Source organism: Podarcis raffonei, chromosome 2 (genome assembly GCF_027172205.1).
Source record: "Podarcis raffonei isolate rPodRaf1 chromosome 2, rPodRaf1.pri, whole genome shotgun sequence".
Classification (NCBI taxonomy): Eukaryota; Metazoa; Chordata; class Lepidosauria; order Squamata; family Lacertidae; genus Podarcis; species Podarcis raffonei.
In genome coordinates, this window is record NC_070603.1 from 81,649,897 (window position 1) to 81,673,142 (window position 23,246).

Consider the following 23,246-nt stretch of genomic DNA (forward strand, 5'->3'; position numbering starts at 1 on the left):
CTGTCTTAACTTTTCCTTCTGAGTACTGTTGGAAGTTGGTTTCACTTCTGTATGTGTCACAGTTCTGTACTGGTGTTCAGAGAACACAGACATACTGATGGAGTCTCTGTATATAAGACTATAAAGAACATTAAACAAGATATTGAATTTTTCTCTTCCAGGTGTATCTATGCTGTCTTCAAGCCCACCCCGTGTATTTACAAGCCACTGAGTGTTTACCCATGGTATGTCAGCCGTATATGGGCAGCAGCAGAAGCGAGGTAAGAGTGAGAGAGGAAGCAGGCAGGAAGAGGAAGAGCAGAGAGAGCTACTGGCTAACATCAGGCCTCTGGTAGAAGCAGCTGAGTCTAAGAGACTGTGGTGTGTGTAGGTTTTTCAGTTTTACAAGCCAAGGATCAAAAGAAAAGCAGAATGGTAAGCAGCTGATAATGTAGTGTATCTGAAGACGTGTGCATGCACACAAAAGCTCATACCAAGAACTAACTTAGTTGGTCTTTAAGGTGCTACTGGAAGGAAAAAAAATTTTTGTTTTGACTATGGCAGACCAACACGGCTACCTTTCTGTAACTATAAATAAAGTAGTTTTAGAACTACGAATGAGTCTTTCTTCTGCTATGATATACCAGAACTGACTGGCGTGCTCTTTTCAGGAGAGAAGGGTCGCTTATTACCGTTCTCTCTGGACAGATGGAGATTTACAGCCAGAGAGGACCACCGGAGAGATGCTCCAAAGACTTGGGAAGTTGGCAGCCTTCCCAGGGCGTTTTCCCAACAGTGTATGTGTGTAGCTGTGTTTTTGAGGTCTCATCTGCCTATTCCTCTATTGACACTGTCATACAAAACCAGGCAGGATTCTTCCACCTGTCTCAATGTGAGATAAACAAAACACGCCCACTCTAGTCATGTGCCAAAAGAGTGCAAATCAAGCGATAAGCACACTATGGGACCTTAGAAATGAACAGAGGTCAAAACCTTCCAAGTCCAAAATGTCTGTGTTTTCAAGAAGCAGCCATTCTTTCAGCCAGCAGAAGGCTGCCGCTTCATAGTACAGTTTGAAGTCTGGCAGGGCAAACCCCCCTCTTTCCTTTGAATCCGTTAATATCTTAAATTTAATTCTGGGCTTTTTGCCCTGCCAGACAAATTTAGATATGTCTTTTTGCCACCTCTTGAAACAGTCCATTTTGTCCATTATTTGCAATGCTTGAAACAAAAACAGCATTCTTGGCAATACATTCATCTTTATAACTGCAATTCGACCTAACAAGGAAAGCTTTAAATTTGACCAAATCTCCAAGTCTTTTTTCACTTCTGTCCAAGTTTTTTCATAATTATCTTTAAATAAATTCACATTCTTAGCTGTCATGTTTATACCCAAATATTTCACTTTTTTAACCACAGTCAACCCTGTCTCATTCTGAAACCTTTCTTTTTCAACCTGTGTTAGATTTTTCTCCAATACCTTTGTTTTTAACTTATTCAATTTAAATCCTGCCAATTGACCAAACTCTTGGATTATTTCCAAAACTCTTTTCGTACTAGCTTCTGGCTCTTGCAATGTAAGTACTAGGTCATCTGCAAATGCTCTCAGTTTATATTGTTTAGCTCCGACCTGAATCCCTTTAACCAACTGGTCCCTCCTAATCATATTAAGCAAAACCTCCAGGACCGATATAAAAAGTAATGGGGAGATAGGGCACCCCTGTCGTGTCCCTTTTTCAATCTTGAACTCTTCTGTAACCACATTATTTACAATTAATTTTGCTTTCTGTTCAGAATAAATTGCACCTATACCATTCTCAAACCCTTGGCCTACCCCCATCCCCCGGAGGTTCTTCAACATAAAGCTCCAAGAAATGTTGTCAAAGGCTTTCTCGGCGTCCACAAATATCAAAACAGCCTTAGTGTTTATGTTCACTTCCAACTTTTCCAAAATGTCAATTATATTCCTTACATTATCCGACAAATGCCTTTTCGGGAGAAAGCCTGCTTGGTCCCCATGAATCTCCTCCATCAAAACTCTTTTCAGTCTCTTTGCTAAAATGTCAGCAAAAATTTTGTAATCCACATTCAATAACGAGATGGGTCGGTAGTTTTTAAGTTGGGTCTTTTCAGTCTCTGTCTTTGGTATAAGTGTAATGTAGGCCTCTCTCCACGTATCGGGTGCCCTTTTTCCCTCCATAATCTCGTTACAGACTTCCTTCAAAGGTTGTATCAACCCTTCCTTCAGTACTTTATAATATTTGGAAGTCAGTCCATCCGGTCCTGGGGATTTGCCCAACGCCATGCCTTGAATGGCATCTTCTATTTCTTGTGCTGATATCTCCTGGTTCAAAATGGTCTTATTTTCCTGCGAGACCTTTTTCAGCCCATTTTCCTCGAGGAATTGTTGTATGTCCATTTCCTTCTGCGGCCCTTGTGTGTAAAGTTGTCTAAAGTAGTTCTGAAAACAGTTCCTGATTTCAGCTGGGTTGCTTATATTCTTTCCTTCCACTTCTATATTTGTTACCGGGTTGAGTTTTTGTCTCTTCTTTATTTGCCAAGCCAATAACTTGCCACATTTGTCAGCAGATTCAAAGGTCTTTTGTCTCATTTGCTTAATTTTCCACTCTAATTCTTGATTCGTCAGTTCCATATATTGTATTTGATAAAATTTGATTTCTCTTAAAATCTCTTGTGATTTTGGCTTCAATCTTAGTTTCTTTTCCCCTTCTTTTATCTTTTCCAGAATTTTTTCCTTCCTCTCATTTTGTTTTCTTTTCTTTAATGTGTTTTGTTGTATCAAAAACCCTCTCATCACGGCTTTGCTTGCGTCCCATACTATTCTTTTTTCTACTTTAGTCCTTAAATTGATTTCAAAGTAATCTTTCAGAGTTTTTTGGGCCTTCTTGCAAATCTCCTCATCTCTAAGTAAGGTGTCATTCATTCTCCATCTAAAGGAGCCAGTTGTTGTTTGTCTCATCACCATCTTTACTGCATTGTGGTCGGAGAAAGTTTTTGGGCAGATTTCCACTCTCTTTATGTTCTGCGCCATACTGCTAGTCACCCAGATTTGGTCGATCCTTGTCCATGTCATTTTGGCTTCAGAGAAGAAGGTTCCCTCTCTTTCTAGTGGGTGTTTTGTTCTCCAAATATCTATCAAGTCCATATTGTCAGTCATTTCGAAAAAGGTCTTTGGTAGTCTTCCATCTTTTGTTACTACCTGTCTTTGTGCTTTGTCCATATTTGTTGAAACTACTCCATTCATGTCTCCCATCATAATTAGATTATAATCCATATAGTCCATCAAAGTCTCATGCAACTTCTTGAAAAATTCAGCTTTCCCTTCATTTGGCGCATGCATATCTGTGGTATGACAAGGTTAAAGCACATAAAAGTTTTAAAAACCATATTGTCAGAAAAGCATTATTAAATGTTTGGGTTAGATATAAAGATTTGCTGGAAAACAAAACTCCAAGGTGGTTGTCGCCAATGGAAGCTAAGGCAGTTAAAAAGTTAAACATGGAGTCTAAGTGGCCAAGATACTGGGAAATTTTGGAAAAGGAAGGGGACAAACTGAGATTGCAGAGTTTTGAGAAATTAAAAGGGAAGGTGAGAGATTGGTTGCATTATCACCAAATAAATGAAGTGTTTAAATTGGACAGTAAAGTTGGCTTCCAGGTGGAAAAATCCAAATTGGAGACTGAATTGTTAGAATCCAGTACTAAGAATCTGTCAAAAATGTATAATTTGCTGCTGAAATGGAATACACAAGATGAAACGGTTAAATCAGCTATGATTAAATGGGCTCAGGACATTGGTCACAATATTTTGTTTGCTGATTGGGAAAAGTTGTGGACCACCGGGATGAAATTTACGGCATGTAATGCCCTAAGAGAAAATATTATGAAAATGATCTATAGGTGGTACATAACCCCGGTCAAGCTTGCAAAGACTTACCATTTGCCTGACAATAAATGTTGGAAATGTAAAGAAAAGGAAGGTACATTTTTCCACCTTTGGTGGACGTGCCCGAAGATTAAGGCATTCTGGGAAATGATCTATAATGAACTCAAAAAGGTATTTAAATATACTTTCACCAAGAAACCAGAGGCCTTTCTCTTGGGTATTGTCGGCCAAGGGGTGTTAAAGACAGACATAACTTTTTTCATGTATGCTACAACAGCAGCTAGAATACTCATTGCGAAGTACTGGAAGACGCAAGATCTACCCACACTGGAAGAATGGCAGATGAAGGTGATAGACTACATGGGCTTGGCAGAAATGACGAGCAGAATCCGAAACCAGGGAAGAGAAACAGCGCAAGAAGAATGGAAAAAATTCAAGGACTATTTAAAGAAATATCACAAAGTTAATGAAAGTTAGAATGATGATGGATTGGAAAGTAAACGGTTACTATTAGTAATGGTTAAGACAAGGAGAATAAGGAAGATTAGCTTAAACTTAAATTAAAATAAGGGAAGATTTGCTGAGTAATTGATAAGAATTTGGAATACAGAAAAGGGAGGCATGAGGAAGTCGGGGAAGGAAGGTATAAGAAATCAGGATATGAAATGGTACATGTTTTTTGTTTTGTTTTTGTCTTTGTATGTTTATGTATGTTATGTTTATTTTATTCTTGAATAAAAATATTAAAAAAAAAAAAAGAAATGAACAGAGGTCAAAAGGTAGGGCAGCCTTTGCCAACCTGGTGTCCTAATGGGTGTTGTAGTTCCAAGCTTCTGGGGGGGCATCAGTCTGGCAAAGAGTACCCTAGAGATATGGTGGGCACTTATGGTGATGGTTTCCCACCTGTTGATGAAGATACAAGTATTCATGAGGATTTTCCCAAGCAGATTTTTTGGACCAGCTCTATTGGTATTCATGGGTGTCAGTGGTTTTATCTGTTCTAAATATCTGATTGTTTTATTGCATTGATTGTACAATGAAAGGTGGTTTATAAATATTTTAGGCAAAGAAAGTAAAATGGACAAATTCCCTGTAATTTGACTGGGAACTCAGCTACACTGGCAAAGAAAAAGCACTTTATATGTGGTGTGTATGCATTATAACACAGTGATACCAGGTGGCACTGTGGAGTTCTGTTTTTGCAACCAAATTTCTCATACAAAGTATACACCGTGTTTAACTGAAACGCTTCTTTGATGTGTCTAGATCAAGCTTGGGTTCCTTTTGGAGGGAGGGCAGGATAGAAATTTTGCAAGTAAATACTGGTATGGTAGCAGTTCGAAAGCACCCCTAAGTGCAAGTAGATAAATAGGTACCGCTTTATAGCGGGAAGGTAAACGGCGTTTCTGTGTGCTGCGCTGGTGCTGCCTCGCCAGAGCAGCTTCGTCACGCTGGTCACGTGACCCGGAAGTGTCTCCGGACAGCGCTGGCCCCCGGCCTCTTAAGTGAGATGGGCGCACAACCCTAGAGTCGGACACGACTGGCCTGTACGGGCAGGGGTACTTTTACATTTACCTTACTGGTATGGAGCAAAAACCCCCAAAGTTGTGGATAAATGCCCTTGTGGTAAAGATGTCTGCTATCTGTAACCCTGCCTATTTTGTTGAAAGGCGTCTCCCAATTAAGGGCATGTTGCATAAACTTGACACACATGATAGATAATTGGCCAGAGTTGCTACCTGCTGTTTTGAAGTTGCAAACCATGGAATGTTGTAAACACTGAAGCCTTTGAAGTAATTGTGTATGTCACAGAGAATGAGACTCAGCATGGAGCAATATGCTGGACTAGAATGCACTACCCAATTCTGACATCAAATTGTCCTGGGCTGGCCCACCTATGAGGCAAGATGAGGCAACTGCCTCAGGCAGCAAGATCCACAGGGGCAGCAGATCAAAACGTAGGTCTCATCCCTTCTTCCCTGGCAGGGTGTGTAGGTGTGTGTCATTTTGTGGTTCTCCTTAGGTGCCAAAATGTCTCAGGCTGGCCCTGGTCCTGAATATTCTGCTGATGCTGAGGGAGAGACAAGGAAGGACTCTTATTAATGTTGCCTGATATGAAATGCAGCCTTAAAAGGCTCCCAACTTCCTCATGGCTTCAGGAGGAGAGCAGGTTGTACTCTAAATACAATCATCTTTACCAGCTGCAAAGAAAAGCATTCTCAAACAAACTTTTAAACAATTATGTAAATACCTGATCTGAGATTGATTTTAGACAGATGGGAAATATCTTCTAGTGTCTGCATTTCCAGACAACAGAAGGATCAGAATTAGCCCTAAACTCCAGTTCAGTTCATTTAAAAATGTCTCAGATGTGGCCTTTAGCTTCTGAGTACAATTTTTTGGAGGAAGTCACATTTTCTTGTGCAAGATCACTCTGAATGTGGGCAGGAACGGGTTGTTGCAATGTGTCAACACATTATGAAACCTTTAGGTTTAAATACAATTAGCATGAGCCATTAGCGTATAGCTTTTGCAATTAGTAATGAACTCAATGAGTAACAATCAAACCTTATAGGATGTTTTGTAGCAGGAGGGAGGAGCATAGCTAAACTAACTAGAAAGTCTTGTTCCTGAGATTACAGAGAGGTGCTGTCTTCCATGAATTTTGTTATCCTTCTTTGTTACTATTTCAGCAAAGTGCTAATTTTGCTGTGCTTAGCTGAGAACACACTGCTTGAAACCAAGAATATTTTGCTGGTAAGTGATTTGTTTGGTGTTCTGTCTAACCTGATCAAAGTTTTAGAATTTTACTGTCTGGCTGTATGTAGTAAACCTTACTTGGCTGGTGATTTTTGTGTTATATATGAAATATGATTTCTCATTGTGTGGTTAAGAAAGGTTTCAAATCCATCTGTTCTGGTTTCTAATTAATGGATAGTTCACAACCACTATAAGATAGCAGTTCACATTTAACTGAACTTTAAATCTGTTTAATGCTAAATGCTCTCAAGCAAGAGACTATGGGAATTGTAGTTCTGGGAGAAATAGGGCAGTGATCTTTAGCAAACAATTTCTACTACCTACAACTAAACCTCTTTCAGCTAGTTTAAATATGTAATGTAGATTTACCATAAATCAACAGTTCAATGAGTACTTCAAAGGAAAAGATGAGACGTTTCGTCCAGGTTACCTCTGCATCTGACATCATACGGTCTGATTCCACACTTATCATGACACATTTCTTGGTATCTCTGAGATACCAACACCTTAAGGTGTTGAGATACCCTACACCTTAAGGTGCCAATGGGGGTTACAACATTAAAGCAACATTATTATAAGAAGTTTTATTGATTTTCAGTGTATAAACACAATTACAAAGAGCCCCCCATCCCAACTAACATTAGAACAAATAAGGTGGCTCCTAAAAATATACATCTCAGGTGTTGAAAGCCAGGGTAAAGGGGTGTGTCTTCATCATCCTCTGTATAATGAAGACATCCAGCTGTCTCTCTCCTTTTAATCTAATGCAGTTCAAGTGATAAATGTGCTAAAGAGATGTCTGGTGCCAGGGACTGGATTAGGGCTCATAAACTGAAGCTCAATTTATTAGATGGCTAGGCAGGGGTATTGTTGTTAGCTGACTTTATGGGAGTGACTATAGCTCAGTGACAGAGCACAGGCAGAAGGACCTAGGCTCAGTTCCTAGCATCTCTAGTTAAAAGGATGAGATGTGTTGCTCAAGTACATCTCCCACGAATCCTTGCCTTTGGCCATGTTGGCTGGAGCTGATGGGAGTTCATCGACATCAGCGAGGGGCACAGGTTCCCCAGTCAGGCCAGACAGATGAACAAATAGTCTAAGACAACTTCCTGTATTACTGATCAATGAGGTGGGGTTTCCTCTTCTGGACGGTGTTGTATTTCCCCTTAAAAATCAAGTTTGCAGTTGGGAAGGACTTTTGGATCTCTCCATTACCTGAGAAGTCCAGGTGGTATCTGTGGCATGAAGAGCTAGCATCGTTCGCAGGGCACACATGGTTACAGCAGTCAGAATCCCCCCTCCTCCTATTCCTTAAGTCACCAACAGAGAGAGTAACTTTTAAACAGTTTAAAACAAGGATGGGTGACCCCTGTTGCTCTGGAAGTTGTTGGACTCCTATTTGCCCCTGGGAGTTGGAGTCTAGCAACATTGGAAAGGCTACACCAGGCTTCCTCAACCTCAGTCCTCCAGATGTTTTTGGCCTACAACTCCCATGATCCCTAGCTAGCAGGATGAGTGGTCAGGGATGATGGGAATTGTAGTCTTAAAATATCTGGAGGCCTACAGGTACACTGCTCCTGGCTTAAAGGAGGAAGCAGCAAAATTAGAGGCAGCTGTCACTACATGGTAAATGCCGGGTCCCCTCCAAAAAAACCTCCCAAATTTATCCCCTAGCCCTCACAATTTGGGAGAGGGAAGTCAAAATGACACTCCACATAAGGCAAACCATTTTTAAAAAGAAATGTTCAATGGAACCCATGTTGTAAATGGGTCTGTCTTTTTGAAAACTACTGCTGCAATTGGTGCCAGAATACAGTCACAGGAGTAGTAAACAGTGTTTCCATGCACTCTGGCTTCCACCACAGTGTTTCATTGCACCAGAAGCGGTTTAGTCATGCTGACACATGACTGTCTGTGGACAGCAAGATGAGCACCACATCCCTTAGTCGCCTTTGACTGGACTTAACCATCCAGGGGTCCTTTACCTTACCTTACAGGAGTAGTGACTGGAACTGGCCAGTCAAAACATGCCTCCTCAGCTTTACTGGCTTTCTATGTGTTTCTGGACACAATTCAAAGAGCTGATTATAATATTTAAAGCCATGCACAGCCTGGGGCCTGGGACTCAAAGGTCCCACAAACCAGTCTCCTAGATGTTAAGATCTGCATCCATACTGAATTTGAACGCATGAAACTGCTGAAGCACACAAAGCTTCTTCCTCTCTAGGCCCATTATCAGGGCTTTTCCCCAGACAAAACTCGCTGGAGCTCAGTTCTGGCACCTCTCAGGTAGGCACCATTGCTATTCTAAGAGAACGAGGATGGTGTTCATGGTGACTTCTGGCACCTCTTTCTCTGGAAAAATAGCATTGCCCACTATACTTTCTCTTGGGAGCACATCTCTGATAACCACTCTTCCCAATTTCCCCATATGATCTGGACATGAATGTGTGGTAGCAGTAGAGTCAGAAGATATATTTGCATGCCATCTCCTAAGGCACTGAAAACAGGAAATAAACTCAGTATCATTGTAACAGCTAATAACTAGGTACCTCCCAGCCTTTCACTGTAAAAGAGACATGCAATAACGTGCTGCCCTTATGTGTCATTTTATCCAGTTCTCAACATTTGGCGTGTTAGGAAGACTAGATGCAAACAAAACCACAATCTCCTGCCACCCCATTTGCATTTCCTCCTTTGGGCTTTTGTGTCTAAGAAGGGATATAAAGCTATTATTGGTTGGCTGTACATGAAGTGGTGTGCATTAATGCTAATCCAATGTCTGGGAGTTCCTACAGTTGCTATCTCAGTGGTTCTGTAATGTAATGAGATTTTCTTCACTTAAATTTGAATCTATACTCCTGATATTGTCAGGTGACTGGTCTCCTGAGGCTCAGACCTCAAGAGTCTTGGGGCCTAAAGAGCATTGGGGACTTGTCCTTAGGAAGAAAATGGTCAGTGCCCCATGACCACTGGCAGACTGTGACCAGTCTTGCAGAGCCTGAGCCCACTCCTTCTCTCCTCTATCAGCATTCACTTTCCGTTGTCGTTCTTTTTGTTTGGAGTCTGCGTCACTGTGGTGTGACTCCATGCCCATAACACCAGAAAAAAGATCATTTTTCCCCAAACCCCATTGAAAATGGCTTTCTGGAAAGGCAAGGACACTTACCAACTTTTCCTTGTGACTGGCAACACCTAGCCAGTTATTTGCATACAATCAGCCTCAAGCACTGTAACTGCTGGTTCCCACGAGCCAGTTTTAGATTGCCACTGAAAGCAACAGGGATGCCAGTGGAGAGCACTCAGAGCCAGGCCAGCAGCAGTTGCTAGATAGCTTCAGTCTCTCTAACACCCACCCCACCCCGCTCTCATGCCCTATGCTCCCAATGATAGCAAAATCACAACAGTCTTGCCCACTCAGATCATGGTGAACTGAAACTGCACCAGCTGCTGTGAGTCAGGTGGTTGCCTACAACAGCTGATCTCAGATTACTCGACACAGAGTTATGATTTGTCACACACCCAACTCAGGATGCACAGTGACATCCTGCATGAGATACACACCCAGTTATCCTGCTCTAGCAAAGAATCATTCCTTGGCCATTCACAGTTCTCTCTTTTCTTTCAGGAAGTTCATCTCTGAAATAGAAAGACCAAACGAATAGCACTTACTTACGAGTTACCAAAGAGACAATTATACATAGTAACATCACAGGTCAGTTGATTATTTTTTTCTATGCCTATGTTGTTTTCTTTTGATAGTTGTTTTTCTATAAGTACATGGCTGTTCCATGTGTGGAATTTAAGGCTCATTGACTGGATTCAGATAAATAGTTTCCGATATTAACATTTTTTCAGGCACCGTAGAGTGGGGATTGAATGGCAGAAGGTTGTGTGAAGCAGGTGTATGTTGGATTCACAGCCAACACTTGCTGAAGAAACTGTAGCCTAGCATGTCTAACAAACCACAGAAACCTTAATGCACTGGGCCTCTTCACTCTGTGACCATTTGATTCCCAATACATAGTCAAAAGCCAGTAAAAAAAGAAAGTCTGAATCTGTCTACTACCTAATTGATAAGGCACCATAAGTTTGAACAAAGAGAAATGTAGAAAGAAATTATTCAAAATGTTCTGAGTCAGACTTTACCAACCTGGAGCCTTCCAGATGGTGTTGGACTACAACTCCCATCAGCCCCAGCCGGCACAGCCTGATGGGTTTTGTAGGCAACAATATATGGAGAGCACCAGGTTGGCAGAGGCTGGTCTGAGTCTTTAATATAATTCAATACAATGTGCATGTTGAGCCAAAAAAAATATGTTTTTTTTATTGTCCACTTTGTGCCTTTGATGAAATAGGCTTTTGGCTATGAAAGGTTAGCAATATACATGTTGCTTCAGTGATAAGCAGTGTCCTCTTTCTGGAGTTCTGTTTTTAAAATAATGGAGTGTAGGCAGAGATTATTTTTCAGTCTCTACTTCTATAAGAGCTATAAGCCTAAATTAACTATTATTAAACTTTAAACTATTTTTAATTAAGCTATTATCACTAAATTAATGCTTAGATATTACTACTAATTACTAGGAACACAGGAAGCTGACATATTCTGAGTCAGACCATTGGTCCCACTGGATCAGTACTGTCTACAGCAGGCTTCCTCAACCTCGGCCCTCCAGATGTTTTGAGACTACAATTTCCATCATCCCTGACCACTGGTCCTGCTAGCTAGGGATCATGTGAGTTGTAGGCTAAAAACAACTGGAGGGCCGAGTTTGAGGAAGCCTGGTCTGCAGTGACTGGCAGTGACTTCCCAGGATTTCAGGCGGAGGACATTTCCAGCCCTTCTTGGAGATGCCAAGGATTGAAACTGGCACCTTCTGTGTATAAAACTGTCACTCTACCACTGAGCTACTTACTTTTCATGTAAATAAGATAATGCAATTCCCTGTCCCTTTCTTGGTGGACTTGCAATACTTGATACACTGCTTCAACCGATATCACCTAACCACTTGATCTGCTGTGCATCGACTTCATTGATGATGTATTTGTTAGACAAATATATTATAATTACTATTCATGCATTTCAAGCTTAATTGTGTCTTGTTAGCAATGTATCAGAGAAGCCAAGGCACACCCAGGCTTCTCCACCCCACCACCGCACCCTTTCTCATGGTCTGTTGCCTATAGCAACATTCTTTCAAACCTGTAGGATTCCTATGTGGAAATCAAGAAATATTATAAAATACAAGTGCAGAGAACTGATGTTGCAGGTATATATAGGTCTCACAACTATTTGGACCTTTTTTGTTTCACTGAGTTGGAAACGAGCAAGTAGATTCCAGCAGCTTAGGAAAAGCATAACAATTAAAATGAATTCCATTTCTGAGGCTCAACACAATTCACAGCAACTCATCCAAGCATAAAGCCATTTCACTGGCTCCTCTACTTCACTGCAGGCCACTTGTCAGATCAAGCTATTTTTTAATATATAAAAAAAGAGGCTCGTCTGGAGTCTATTTTCATTACTTCAGTAAAGAGCTGTGAGGCTCAGAAATGAAGGAAATGAAGGACAGTCCTATAGAATAAGAAATATCCCTTCAAATGTGAGACAGTTGATCACTCTAGAGCCAACAGTCAGGCTGTGTTCCAGTGAAGGAAAATAACCCCAAAATTATCTGAACAAACTGAATGATGTGGATTTCCAGGTGGTTCCAGCATCACTGAAATGGTACATTACATTTTAGGACAGTCTGTAAGCTTGTCATCATTACATTGGTTTTGATGATTTGTGTTGTTGTTACCCTGCTTGTTGACCGTTTCTAAAGTCACTGCCACACCAATTCTAAGCATTGACAACAGGGAACCAGCCTCTAGCCATTTGTTTGTCTGCTGTAGACATTTTTGTCTCCATCATTCAGAATAAATCTTTCAAGGCAGCTAACAAGAAGAATGGCAAAATATGGAACAGAGTAAAATATTGAAACAATGAATGATAAACTATTGAAAGAAAACCTTACAACGCTATGCTAGAAAACTAAAAGTAAAAATAGTGAAGGAAGAGGTAGTTCATAATTAATTAAATGGGGGGGGTGTCAATTGTTGTTGGACTCCAACTCCCATCAGCCTACTGACCAGTAGACCGGGATGAGGGAAGTTGTAGCCCAACAGGATTCCCACCTATTAAAAGCATGAGAACAAAATGTTTTATTTAGCCGGTGCCTAAATGCTAGCAGATTAGGGAGATCATTCTGAAACCTGACCATGATCACAAAAAGAAGCCCTGACTTTAGTCACTACCTGCACCATTTCTGCGAGTCGGGGGAGCTGGAGCAAAGCCATAGCTGTCAACGTTTTTAAGGGAAATTCCCTTATTCCAAATAGGATTCCTCGCAAGAAAAGGGAAAAGTTGACAGCTATGAGCAGAGCACCTGAGAATTATCTCAACTCGTGGGCAGATTTATAAAGGAATAAGCAGTCCTTCAGATACCCTGGTTCCAAGCTCTATAGGGCTTAAAAGGCCAAAACCAGTATCCCCAGTTGCCCCCAAAAACAAACTGGAAGGGAGTGAAGCTATTTTAATACTGGTGAAGTGTTCTGACCAGTTGATTTTGACTAATTTTCTGGTGGCTACCATATGTTGAAATGAAGTTTCTGAGTAGTCTTAAGCTCATTGCAGGCTCTTCAGCACTTCTTCTACCTCACCTGATGATGGCATCCCATATTGATGGCATCACATGACAAATCCCTGAGCGACCTTTCTGAGTAGTTGCATGTAGCATGAGATGCAGCATAGAGCTCTATGGGACCTCCTGGCCCTAAAGCCGTGGGGAAGAGGAAACATTATCCAGCATTATCTTCTGAAACCAATCAGTCAGGTAGGGACAGAAATGCCACAGCATGATGCCCCCAAATACCAACATAGATAATGTAGATGAACACCATGGTCAATGGCAATGAGTGCCACTGAAAGATCCAGGATAGGTCATGTGACCAGAATGCCACTATAACATCCTGTTTTGTGACTTAGCATTGCTATAGCTGACAATAAAACCTGTTCCTCAGAAATATGCTCTCATTGCAAGTCATGTGACTGCTTCATGTGTTTCTCTTGTATCATTCAGTGCAATCTTAGGTACTCATAAATGTCTCAATGTGTTACCAGGATTTCAAAGGCGGATTTGGTACCTGGGTGGGTGGGTGTGCTGTGTCCTGGATTTTAGGCAAGTCAATCGGAAAACCATAACAACTTTCGGGGTGTCCTGGTTTTTACTTTTTGAAATGTGGCAACCCTACAATGTGTTAACTGGGCTTACTCCCTGTTAAGCATGCTTAGAATTGCAGCCTTACTGCAGTAAATAAAATGTCATGGCACATGACTCATGCGTGAAGCAGTTCTTTCTCAAGGAACTCTCAGGTTTTCTTATTTGCTTTCCCCACCTTATTTTTTAACGGTTGTTAACACTTTCTGCCTGTACAGATTTGAAATGGATTATGAAAGATCTGAAGGACTTAACCAGATTTACAATCTCTTTCTCCATCTCTTTTAAACAGAAACAACAATGAGTAACTCAAATTCTGCTGATTTAGTTCATACAGGAGGAAAACAAGGTAATGAAAAGATGGGGAGACTAAGCCTCGGGGCACATTATTGGCTTAAAAGACAACTGGGCAACCAAGTATAATATATTTTTGTGTGCTTGGCTGTACTAAAGCGACATTTTTCAGAAGGCAGACATCCATGTGTTTTGTTTCAGCTTATTCTTCTGTAATATTTTGAGTCAAACGCATAAAATAGTTGGATACCAAAGTCTGCATGTTCACATCCTGATTTTGGGCTTGGAATGGGATATGTGAATTGGTGAGATCTCTCTCTCAGTTTTAACAGTACCACTGTCTGTAATTTAGGCTTTCCTGATTAAGGTAAATTTTATTTTTATGGAAATTACTCTCTGATTAGATTATTCTTATTCTAATTATTAGTATTCACCTTCTATAGAATTGTCTCAAGGCAATGTACAATAAAAACACTATCTGCTTATACTCAACACTCATTTAAAAATGGGTAGCTATGGCTGTCAGCACTAACACCGAGGGCCTTCTCGGTAGTGGCGCCCGCCCTGTGGAATGTCCACCCATCAGATGTCAAGGAAATAAACAACTATCTGACTTTTAGAAGACACCTGAAGGCAGCCCTATTTAGGGAAGTTTTTAATGTTTGATGTTTTATCACATTATTATTATTATTATTATTATTATTATTATTATTATTCTGTTGGGAGCTGCCCAGAGTGGCTAGGGAAACCCAGCCAGATGGGTGGGGTATGTATAAATAATAAATAAATAAATAAATATTATTACTATTACTGTATGTAAGGCTAACTCTGTTTAGATATGTAAATAATACATGAAAAGTGCTTTACTATCAGTAGTACATCAAGAAAATCTTTTTCTCTTATACTTTGAACAGGTGGGAAACCAAAACGAGGCAAGAAATTAAAACCGCAAAAAGAAAGTGAGGGTGAAAGTTCTTCTGAGGAGCTTAGAACAGAGAGTCCGTCACAAGGTAACTCCAGAAGATTTTATGATGCTTTGTCTGTGTGCAGGGAGAACTGATCTTCACTTGGGAGCTGTCCTGAGTGCCAAGCTTCAACATGGAAAAAGCACTTGCCAATCAATATTCAGATAAACCCAGCAGCCAAGTTCAGGCTAGTGCTGAGCTGAAACAGGGTGGACCTTCGCAAACCTTTATCTCACCCACTCATTCTGCACAAAACCTGCAGAATGCCCCCTCTGAGATATGGCTGGCACTGAGGAACTTTTGGCATCAGCTGTAGACCCATTTACAGTATTTCATCTATTTGCCACTCTGGGGTTTTTTTGAGAGAGAGAGAGAGAATGGGTGGGATATGAATTCAATAAATCAGTAATAATAAATGCACAGGACTTTGTAATGCCTTGTCAAGTTTTGTTGTTGCCTTTCACTAGGTTAGTATTTGTTTTTAGATGCTATGTCAAATTATTAAAGATATGGAAATGATAACCTGCCTTTCAATTGAAAAGGGCACAAAAAGAAAAATTAAACCACAAAAACAAACTATAACAGGAGTTTCTATATTTTGACAGCAACATAAGCTGGAAAGTTTTACCTTAACCATACTTTTATCTGTTCTATATTTGTGTACTATTTTAGATTCACCCAGAGAAGTCGTTCCATATGGTGAATCAGGTAAGTCGGCTAAAATCCTGAGCAGCACCATTTTTAGGTTTGAGAGGCCCTTGGGTAATACCCCACACTCTGCATCTGTGAGTGGACCAACTGCTTCCTCCTTCATGTTGCTGCTGCTGTTGACTTCACCAGGGACGTCTTTACCATTGGGTGTAGTGGTGCAGCAGCCAGGGCGCCAAGCTGTGGAGGGCGCCTGGCCGAGAGTCCAGGGAGGGGAGAGCGGGGAGGTAAGCAAGGTGGAGCTGGGGCTTGGTGCCTGCATGCTTTCAGTGCCCTTCAGAGGCACTTGGAGCCTGTTCCGCTCTGCAGCACCAGGTCCGAAGAGTGAGGCGGAGGGCAGGGAGAAGGCATGGAAAAAGCCGTCTCAAAGAGCTGTGTGAGAACTTACAGTGGTACAGTTTTGTAATTTAGGCTCAAGGCTCAATGATCTTGCAGCAACAGCCCCGAAATCTGCCTCAAAGTCCTGCCTTGTAGCCTCTCCACCCCCCTTGCCACTGTGTGCGTGCGTGCCTGACAGCTTTAATCTGGAAACGGTGTTGTTTTTTCCTGCCAGCTGGAGACTGTCTATTGCTATTGGTCCTTTTTTCAATTGGCTGCGTCAGTGGCTGTTCCTGATTGGTTGTAACAGCTTTTGTTGTTGTTTTTTCCTGCGCTTTGGCTGACAAAAGCTGTTTTTGGTGCTGCGTGCTAGTTCCAGCGAAGGTATTATTTGTCATTTATTACTGATCTGTCCCTCCTTTAAAAAAGCGCGGAGGCCCCCTAGAAAAAGCTTAACAACTTTGGGGAGGCCCTAAATTTGGGGGCGCTGTGCGGATTTTTGCGGTGCTGCATATGCTAAAGATGGCCCTGGACCTTTTCTTCTCTTTCTTTGCTTCTCTTCTGGGCCAAATTGACATGCCTCTCTCTTCTGCGAGAGACACATGTATTGGTAAACCCTATTTGAATTCTTCCTTAAACAAAAGGCCCCACATGGAAAGAAATGGGTTATATCGAGCTTGAACAAAGCAGCTAGAATTTTCTAGCTTTGGGATGTTTCAAGACAAGTCTTCATTGCTCCCTCTAGTGGTAGCTTCACTCAACGGCTTCTGTGCATGGGTTTTACTGTTGTGAACCACCCGGTGACCTTAGGATGAAGGGTGGCATACAAATTTAATAAGTAAAAATAAATAAAACAATACTGTTATTTGGGCTGATGAGTTGCAGAGAAGCATGGTGAGCAAGTCAAGTAGCTGTTACAATGCACAGAGGTTTATTTTTGGCCAGGTAGGAAGAATCTTCATATATATGCACTTCCTAGTATTGCAATGTGGTTTGTTTCTGGTTTGTTTTGCAAAAGGAGATGCTTGTTTGCTTTGGTCCCCTCCAGACGACCTATTTATTGAACATTCATTCTGATTTGTTTCCACAGAGATAGATTAGGTAATGTCAGCTGTTTGTTGAACATTCGCTCTGATTTGTTTGCAGGGAGATTTATACATCACTGTATTAAGTAATTATCCCATGTTTTCCAATGCATTTCCCCATCACTTTAATTCTAGCAAAAAAAAATTGCATTTTTTGGTGGGGAGGAGGAGGCAGGCTAGTTGCACAAGATTGCCAGATTAACTTTAATTGCACAGCCTGAATTTGTCACTATGTGACTGAATCCCACCTCAAAATCGTGAAAGTCTGAAAGTACCATTTATATCAGTCTGTGTTGTTTTTCAGAAGTTGTGTGCAGAGACGGGGAACCAGCAACTGGTAAATATAAACTGCAGATTATGTTGTTCTTTTCTATATAATTCATGCCTTTTAAGTCTCATACAAGTACCATGTTATCTGCCTGGGCTATGAAAGCTTCAACATTGCATGATCTGCCATATCATCCAAACTTATAATCATGGAATTGTACATTTGGAGGGGATCCGAGGGTCATCCAACCCCCTGCAATGCCGGAATCTTAACTGAAAACACCCATGACAGATGACCACCCAACCTCTGCTTTAAAACCTCCAAGGAAGGAGAATGTTTGCTTTTACTTACAAAGTGTTCTACAATATTTTGTGAAATAGATTTATATTTTAAAGCGTTTTGGGCCACTCGATGGCGGATTTCCTAAAACAAAACAAAAAACAGCATATTGATCCAGTTTTCAAACTAGTCCTTGCTTGTGGCCACAGGTGCAGCTCGGTGTTTGGCTTCCTACGCACCCCCTCAATATTGTGGGGGCTGAGCCCTCTGTTAAACAATATAGAGGGCTCAGCCCATAGGAGTTGGCGCCTATGCTGGGTGGGCAGGAGACAGGCAGAACTGGCCAGGCGGAAGACCCCCCAGGGCACAGGGCCTGCAATAGCTGACCCTATTCCCTGCTCCCAGGGATAGCCTTTTAAGAAATGCTGCCTTTGATAACTACCTCCACTATGGGAGGCAGTGAAACTGAATTGCTGGGAATCACAGGTGGGGAGGTTGCTTTTATGCTCAGGTATGCTTGCAAGCCTCCCTTGGGCATCTGGCTGGCCAGTGTGAGAACAGAGTGTTGGATTGGATGGGTCTTATTTTTACAATACTTAGGTATTGTAAAATGCCCTGAGGTCCATTGACCAATGCACCAACTAGAAAAATAGCAACAACAATAATAAAGAATAGAATTCAGTGGCTAATATGATGTGGCTCAGCTTCAGTTTGTGTACCTGGGATTGACTTTTACTTTAACTGAAATTTCATTTCCCGTAGCGTATGAAAATGTTCCCTGCCACCCACCTCACCACCCAAGATGGTGGCTACCAGGCATACGAAAAGATGGTAAGAGTTTTACTGACCCTCAGACTCAGGCTGTGGGCACATTACCATTTACTCTGGCTCCAATGCACTCCTGCCCCTGAGTACACGTGACATTAGCCAGAATCGATATGTATGTTGTGGTTTCTTGAGTAATGCTGCTGTTTCATGTGTTTCCCTCAGACATGTGTTTCCATCCTATTTGAAAATGTAAGCCCATGGTTAAGCTGAGACGTGTATGTTTCAGACATCCATTGTGCATACACAACTCTGTTGAATAGGACTTGGCGGTGAGGTTGCAGGCACAGAGAAACAAATCAGGTCATAGCACGTACAGCACTTTAGAATGCAACTTGAAATGAACGAGGGGAAAAGCCTCTCTGTGTTTTCAAGCCATTAACATGCACATGCCCTTAATTGCAAAACTGCTCAGTGTGAACCAGAAGTTCTCGCATGTGCAGGTACCTGATAAAAATGCTAGAATTCATTCCTAGAATTGTGAATAAACAATGTAGTGGTGGTTTAATAATGGATGTTTAGATTCTAATACTTGTGTAATGGTTTACACACTTGCAAACAGCTTCAAAGACCATTTTGTCATTAAATAGTATATAAGTAAATAAATACTGCATGTGAGCACATGAAAGACAGAGTGCCTTTTCCACAACATTGCATAATCATAGACTTCACGTCTTGGACTTCCATATATAAAGTTCCTAGTAATTAATCAGTAAACTTAATTGCTGATTCTTGGCGTTTTTAGCTGTGTGGGAATAAAGCATAGTTCCATATTTTAAATAATGTATATGGCTAAGAAGGTTGCTGACTTAAGTTCTTCACTTGAGTTGATGCCTCTGGAAAGTATACATAAATTATATATATGTACAGTGCAGTTAATGAAAGTACTGGCTGTTGGTCTAAAGTATGTGAGTAATCATCACCTTACCCCCCTCCACAAACATATGTGCTCCAAAAGGACACAACCTTCACTAGTAGAAGAAAATTTCAAATTGCAGCCAATAGGGGCATTGAGTTTGATTTTGTGATATCCTTTAAGAACTGTCTCTTCTCTCTCATTTCAGATGAATTCTTCCATTTTGTCATTCTTTGTTTTGCCATTGGAACCTTGTTGGTTTGCTATTACAGATATAAAGGTACATCAAAACTGGAATGCACTGCTTTCCTTTGGGTAACACAGAACATAATGTAATACAAACATATATGTATATTTTTAGACTGGACAGTTTCCCTTGGTATTGGTTTGATGACCTTCGCAGGCTTAGAAACAACTGGAATATATTTCGGTCTAGGTAAGTGTTTCGCATGTACCACTTGAGACAGCAATAAGCTGCTTCGTATTTATACCTAGGTATAAATTTTAAAATATACCAACATTCCTTTGATGTTTATATTACAGTTTGAGTTGTAGTGGAGCTATTAGCTTGTCCAGTTTTCTTTGCTTCTTTGCATATAACCATTTGTCTTTCATTTCCCTAATAGTGCACCGCATTAGAAGTATCCTGGAAAGTTTCATCCCCCTGCTTCAGAGCGTCAGGACACCTGGTAATACCTACTGCCCTCTTGATGTGTCTTTTCCACCCCCGTGGAATCATTTGGGTACAGCACATAGATAATAGTTGTAGTTTTGCCATTTTTTAATAGAAAAACTCTATTCATCCCAGGAAAAAGGGCTCAGGATTAAGAGATTGTGTGTCAGCTCCAAAGATTGTCATGGTTCCAGGTTTTGAGGGGAGACCCATGTAAACTTCCCTGAGGGTCCTTAGAGACAGAGTACTAAAAGCACAGACTTCTTCGTGCTTTTAACCAGCAGGCTTGTGCCTATTGGGACTGCTGCCTCTAAAATCCCTGCTTCTTTCAAACTACTAAATTAAATGCTCATGAAAGTGCTATCTTTTCTGACCCACAAACCAATGTGTGGTATTTTGAAATAATCATACTGACGAGTTTCTCTCTCTCTCCCTTTGTCATTGTGTAGGTTTGAAAAAGATTAACTAAATCAGAGGTGTCAGCAGAGCTGGGTGGATCCTGTTAATATTGACAAGATGTTTACAGGGCTATTACGGCCAATGTAAAATAACATGTTAACTATACAAATGTGAAATTTCCACAGTTGGAGAAAAGAATCATGCTTACAGTGAATCCTTTGCTTCCTTGGTGTATGTTGAGAGATATATGTAAAAGTTGCCAGCCTTTTCGTATTCATTGGGTCTGTGGCTGTATGCTGCAACCCCACTTTGTGAAGGAATATCAGCTATTTCCACTCCGTCTTGTATTCTACCATGCACCAGGTCTCACCAACACTGAACATTGCTGCTCTTATCTATGGCTGAAATCACCTTCCCTACAGTTGGTCAGGACAAAAGACTGTGTATAGCCCATGGCTACGTCATGGGAAATGCTTTACATATTCCGTGAGCCAGCTCATATGATGAGTAGTATGTGAAATAGCTTCAAGACACGTTTCTCAAGTCATTTGTGATTGTGTGGGAAAAGTTAGTTCACATGGTAATCACTGTGCATGACCACAGCTGGCCTGTGGAACAACTTGGAAGTGGCCTCCATGTGGCAGCCATGAGCCATTACTGTGGGACAGCTTCTATTCATTGTGGTGGAACTTCTACAGACGTCCTTGGCTGGTTCTTGCTCTTCATTGTCCTATCATCCTGTCATCCATTTGCAGTCATCCACACTGCAAGGCTTGCCAATGTCGCAGGAACAATACCCCATTTCTCGCTAACACATGGGATATGCTTTAGAAAAAAATTATGCTACGTAATGCAAGCAATGAGCAATCCTAATGCCCATATCTTGAGCATTATTTCAAAGGTGTAATTCTGCGTGCAGTGTTTCCCCATCTCTTCAAAGAGCAACCTTCTGTCGCTCCTGCCTTTATCTGGATCATGGGGCATCAAGCACAATGCTATGCATTACATTCAGGTGAGAAATTTTACTGTACCTTTATCAGGATACTGTTTGTTTTGGTAAGGCATGGTAAGATAAGGTAACGAAAAGGCTGGGCAGTGTAAATGTACAGTAGGGAACAAAGTCTTCATTGTTTGATGAAAGTAGTAAGAACTCTGATGTGAACATACCTGATTTGCTTTAGTTCATTAATGTTTAATACCTTTGGGCAGGTCTTATTTTCCCTCTTGGCCATTTGACCAAGAATTCAGCTTCAATACCTCTTCCAGTCTTCAATCTTGACAACTTCAAATTTTAAAAAACGGGCGTTTCGGGGGGGGGGGGACTGTGGCAAGGAATTTTCTGAAAAGTGAATACAAGCTCAAATGGCAAAGTAAACTTGGAAGATCTGGTAATATTGGTACTTCCAGTTTGTAAAAAAAAACCAACACAAAATGTAGCTGAAACTCATAAGCCCATTGTTTTGAAATATTCCTACTAAATCTGGGGAAATATTTTGAAATGCCCTGTATCAAACGCATAGGGGAAGAGCAAGTATTTTTTAAATTAGGAGGTGGGAGCAAGTTCCTAACATTCTTCTTAACTGTATTAATGTAATTCAGCTATTTCATTAATAACAATTTATTAAGAACAATGGCTTAAATGATTGGAATTTATGTCACCTTTGCTTCATTTCATGCTGGCCTGAATGATGTCTGAATTGTGTCCTTTAAAAAATGCATTGATGCTGTGCTGTCACATTGATATACATATGAAAGGCTACTGTTGATGTTGATAAGTTAGATTTTCTGTTGTGTTGTTTGTGTGTGGTCCTACCTCTGCAAGTATCATAACTTCATTTAGAATCACAAAAGTCCAGTTGAGAAGTAAGGATTGCTGTAGATGCAGAAGGTCAGTGTATCCAAATGCACTTGATGGCTACACACATCTAGTCAGATCGGGCACCACACTTTCATGCGAGGCCCTGAAATGTCATTTGTAGAAGACAGCAGAATAATATTTCAATGTAAAATAGTTGCATACGTCCTTTGGCTTCCAAAGGCAAGCCAAATCTTGCTACCAAACGGACACATGCCTGGGAAGGGATGTAGCTTAGAGGCAGAGTAGTTGCTTTTAAGCAGAAGACCTCATTATCATCCCTGGCATCACCAGGCAAGGCTGAGAATGATCTGCCTGGTGTCCTGGGAAGCTGGTGTAGCCAAAGTTAAGCTAAACCAAAGTTAAGCTAAACCATGGGTAGGCAAACTAAGGCCCGGGGGCTGGATCCGGCCCAATCGCCTTCTAAATCTGGCCCGCAGACAGTCCAGGAATCGTGTTATTACATGAGTAGAATGTGCACTTTTATTTAAAATGCATCTCTGGGTTATTTGTGGGGCATAGGAATTCGTTTAATTTCCCCCAAAAAATATAGGCCAGCCCCCCACAAGGTCTGAGGGACAGTGGACCGGCCTCCTGCTGAAAAAGTTTGCTGTCCCCTGAGCTAAATGGACCAATGATCTGATTCCCTAACAAGGGAGTTTACCATGCTGGTTCAGGAACACCGCTTTGGTGAACTGCACTGGGAGCCATGTACACACTTATAGGCACAAACATGCTGCAGCTAAGTAGGTCTGCCCCAAGATGGGAGACCATCTGGGAGCAATCTGCAAGCTTCTCTGAACTCTGCAGCTGAAGA

The 23,246-nt window shown here is 41.2% G+C and overlaps 1 protein-coding gene across 1 annotated transcript; it reads left to right on the forward strand.

The window, feature by feature from the left end:
• Positions 1–167: 167 nt before the first annotated feature.
• TMEM40 (transmembrane protein 40) lies at positions 168–22,576 on the forward strand. The gene is made up of 12 exons (XM_053377806.1): positions 168–414; positions 6,579–6,642; positions 10,274–10,360; positions 14,197–14,253; positions 15,113–15,208; positions 15,836–15,871; positions 17,579–17,611; positions 18,584–18,652; positions 19,711–19,782; positions 19,864–19,938; positions 20,129–20,191; positions 20,625–22,576. Exons 4-12 carry the CDS (start codon positions 14,205–14,207, stop codon positions 20,642–20,644), a joined length of 513 nt encoding a protein of 170 aa, XP_053233781.1. The 5' UTR covers positions 168–414; positions 6,579–6,642; positions 10,274–10,360; positions 14,197–14,204; the 3' UTR covers positions 20,645–22,576.
• Positions 22,577–23,246: the final 670 nt, after the last annotated feature.

Bases quoted from the DNA above. Each gene is read 5' to 3' on its own strand.
- TMEM40 (XM_053377806.1), top strand. From the start codon at position 14,205: ATGAGTAACTCAAATTCTGCTGATTTAGTTCATACAGGAGGAAAACAA. The intron at 14,254-15,112 runs GTAATGAAAAGA...TACTTTGAACAG, and splicing joins TCATACAGGAGGAAAACAAG to GTGGGAAACCAAAACGAGGC. The intron at 20,192-20,624 runs GTAATACCTACT...GTCATTGTGTAG, and splicing joins TCAGAGCGTCAGGACACCTG to GTTTGAAAAAGATTAACTAA.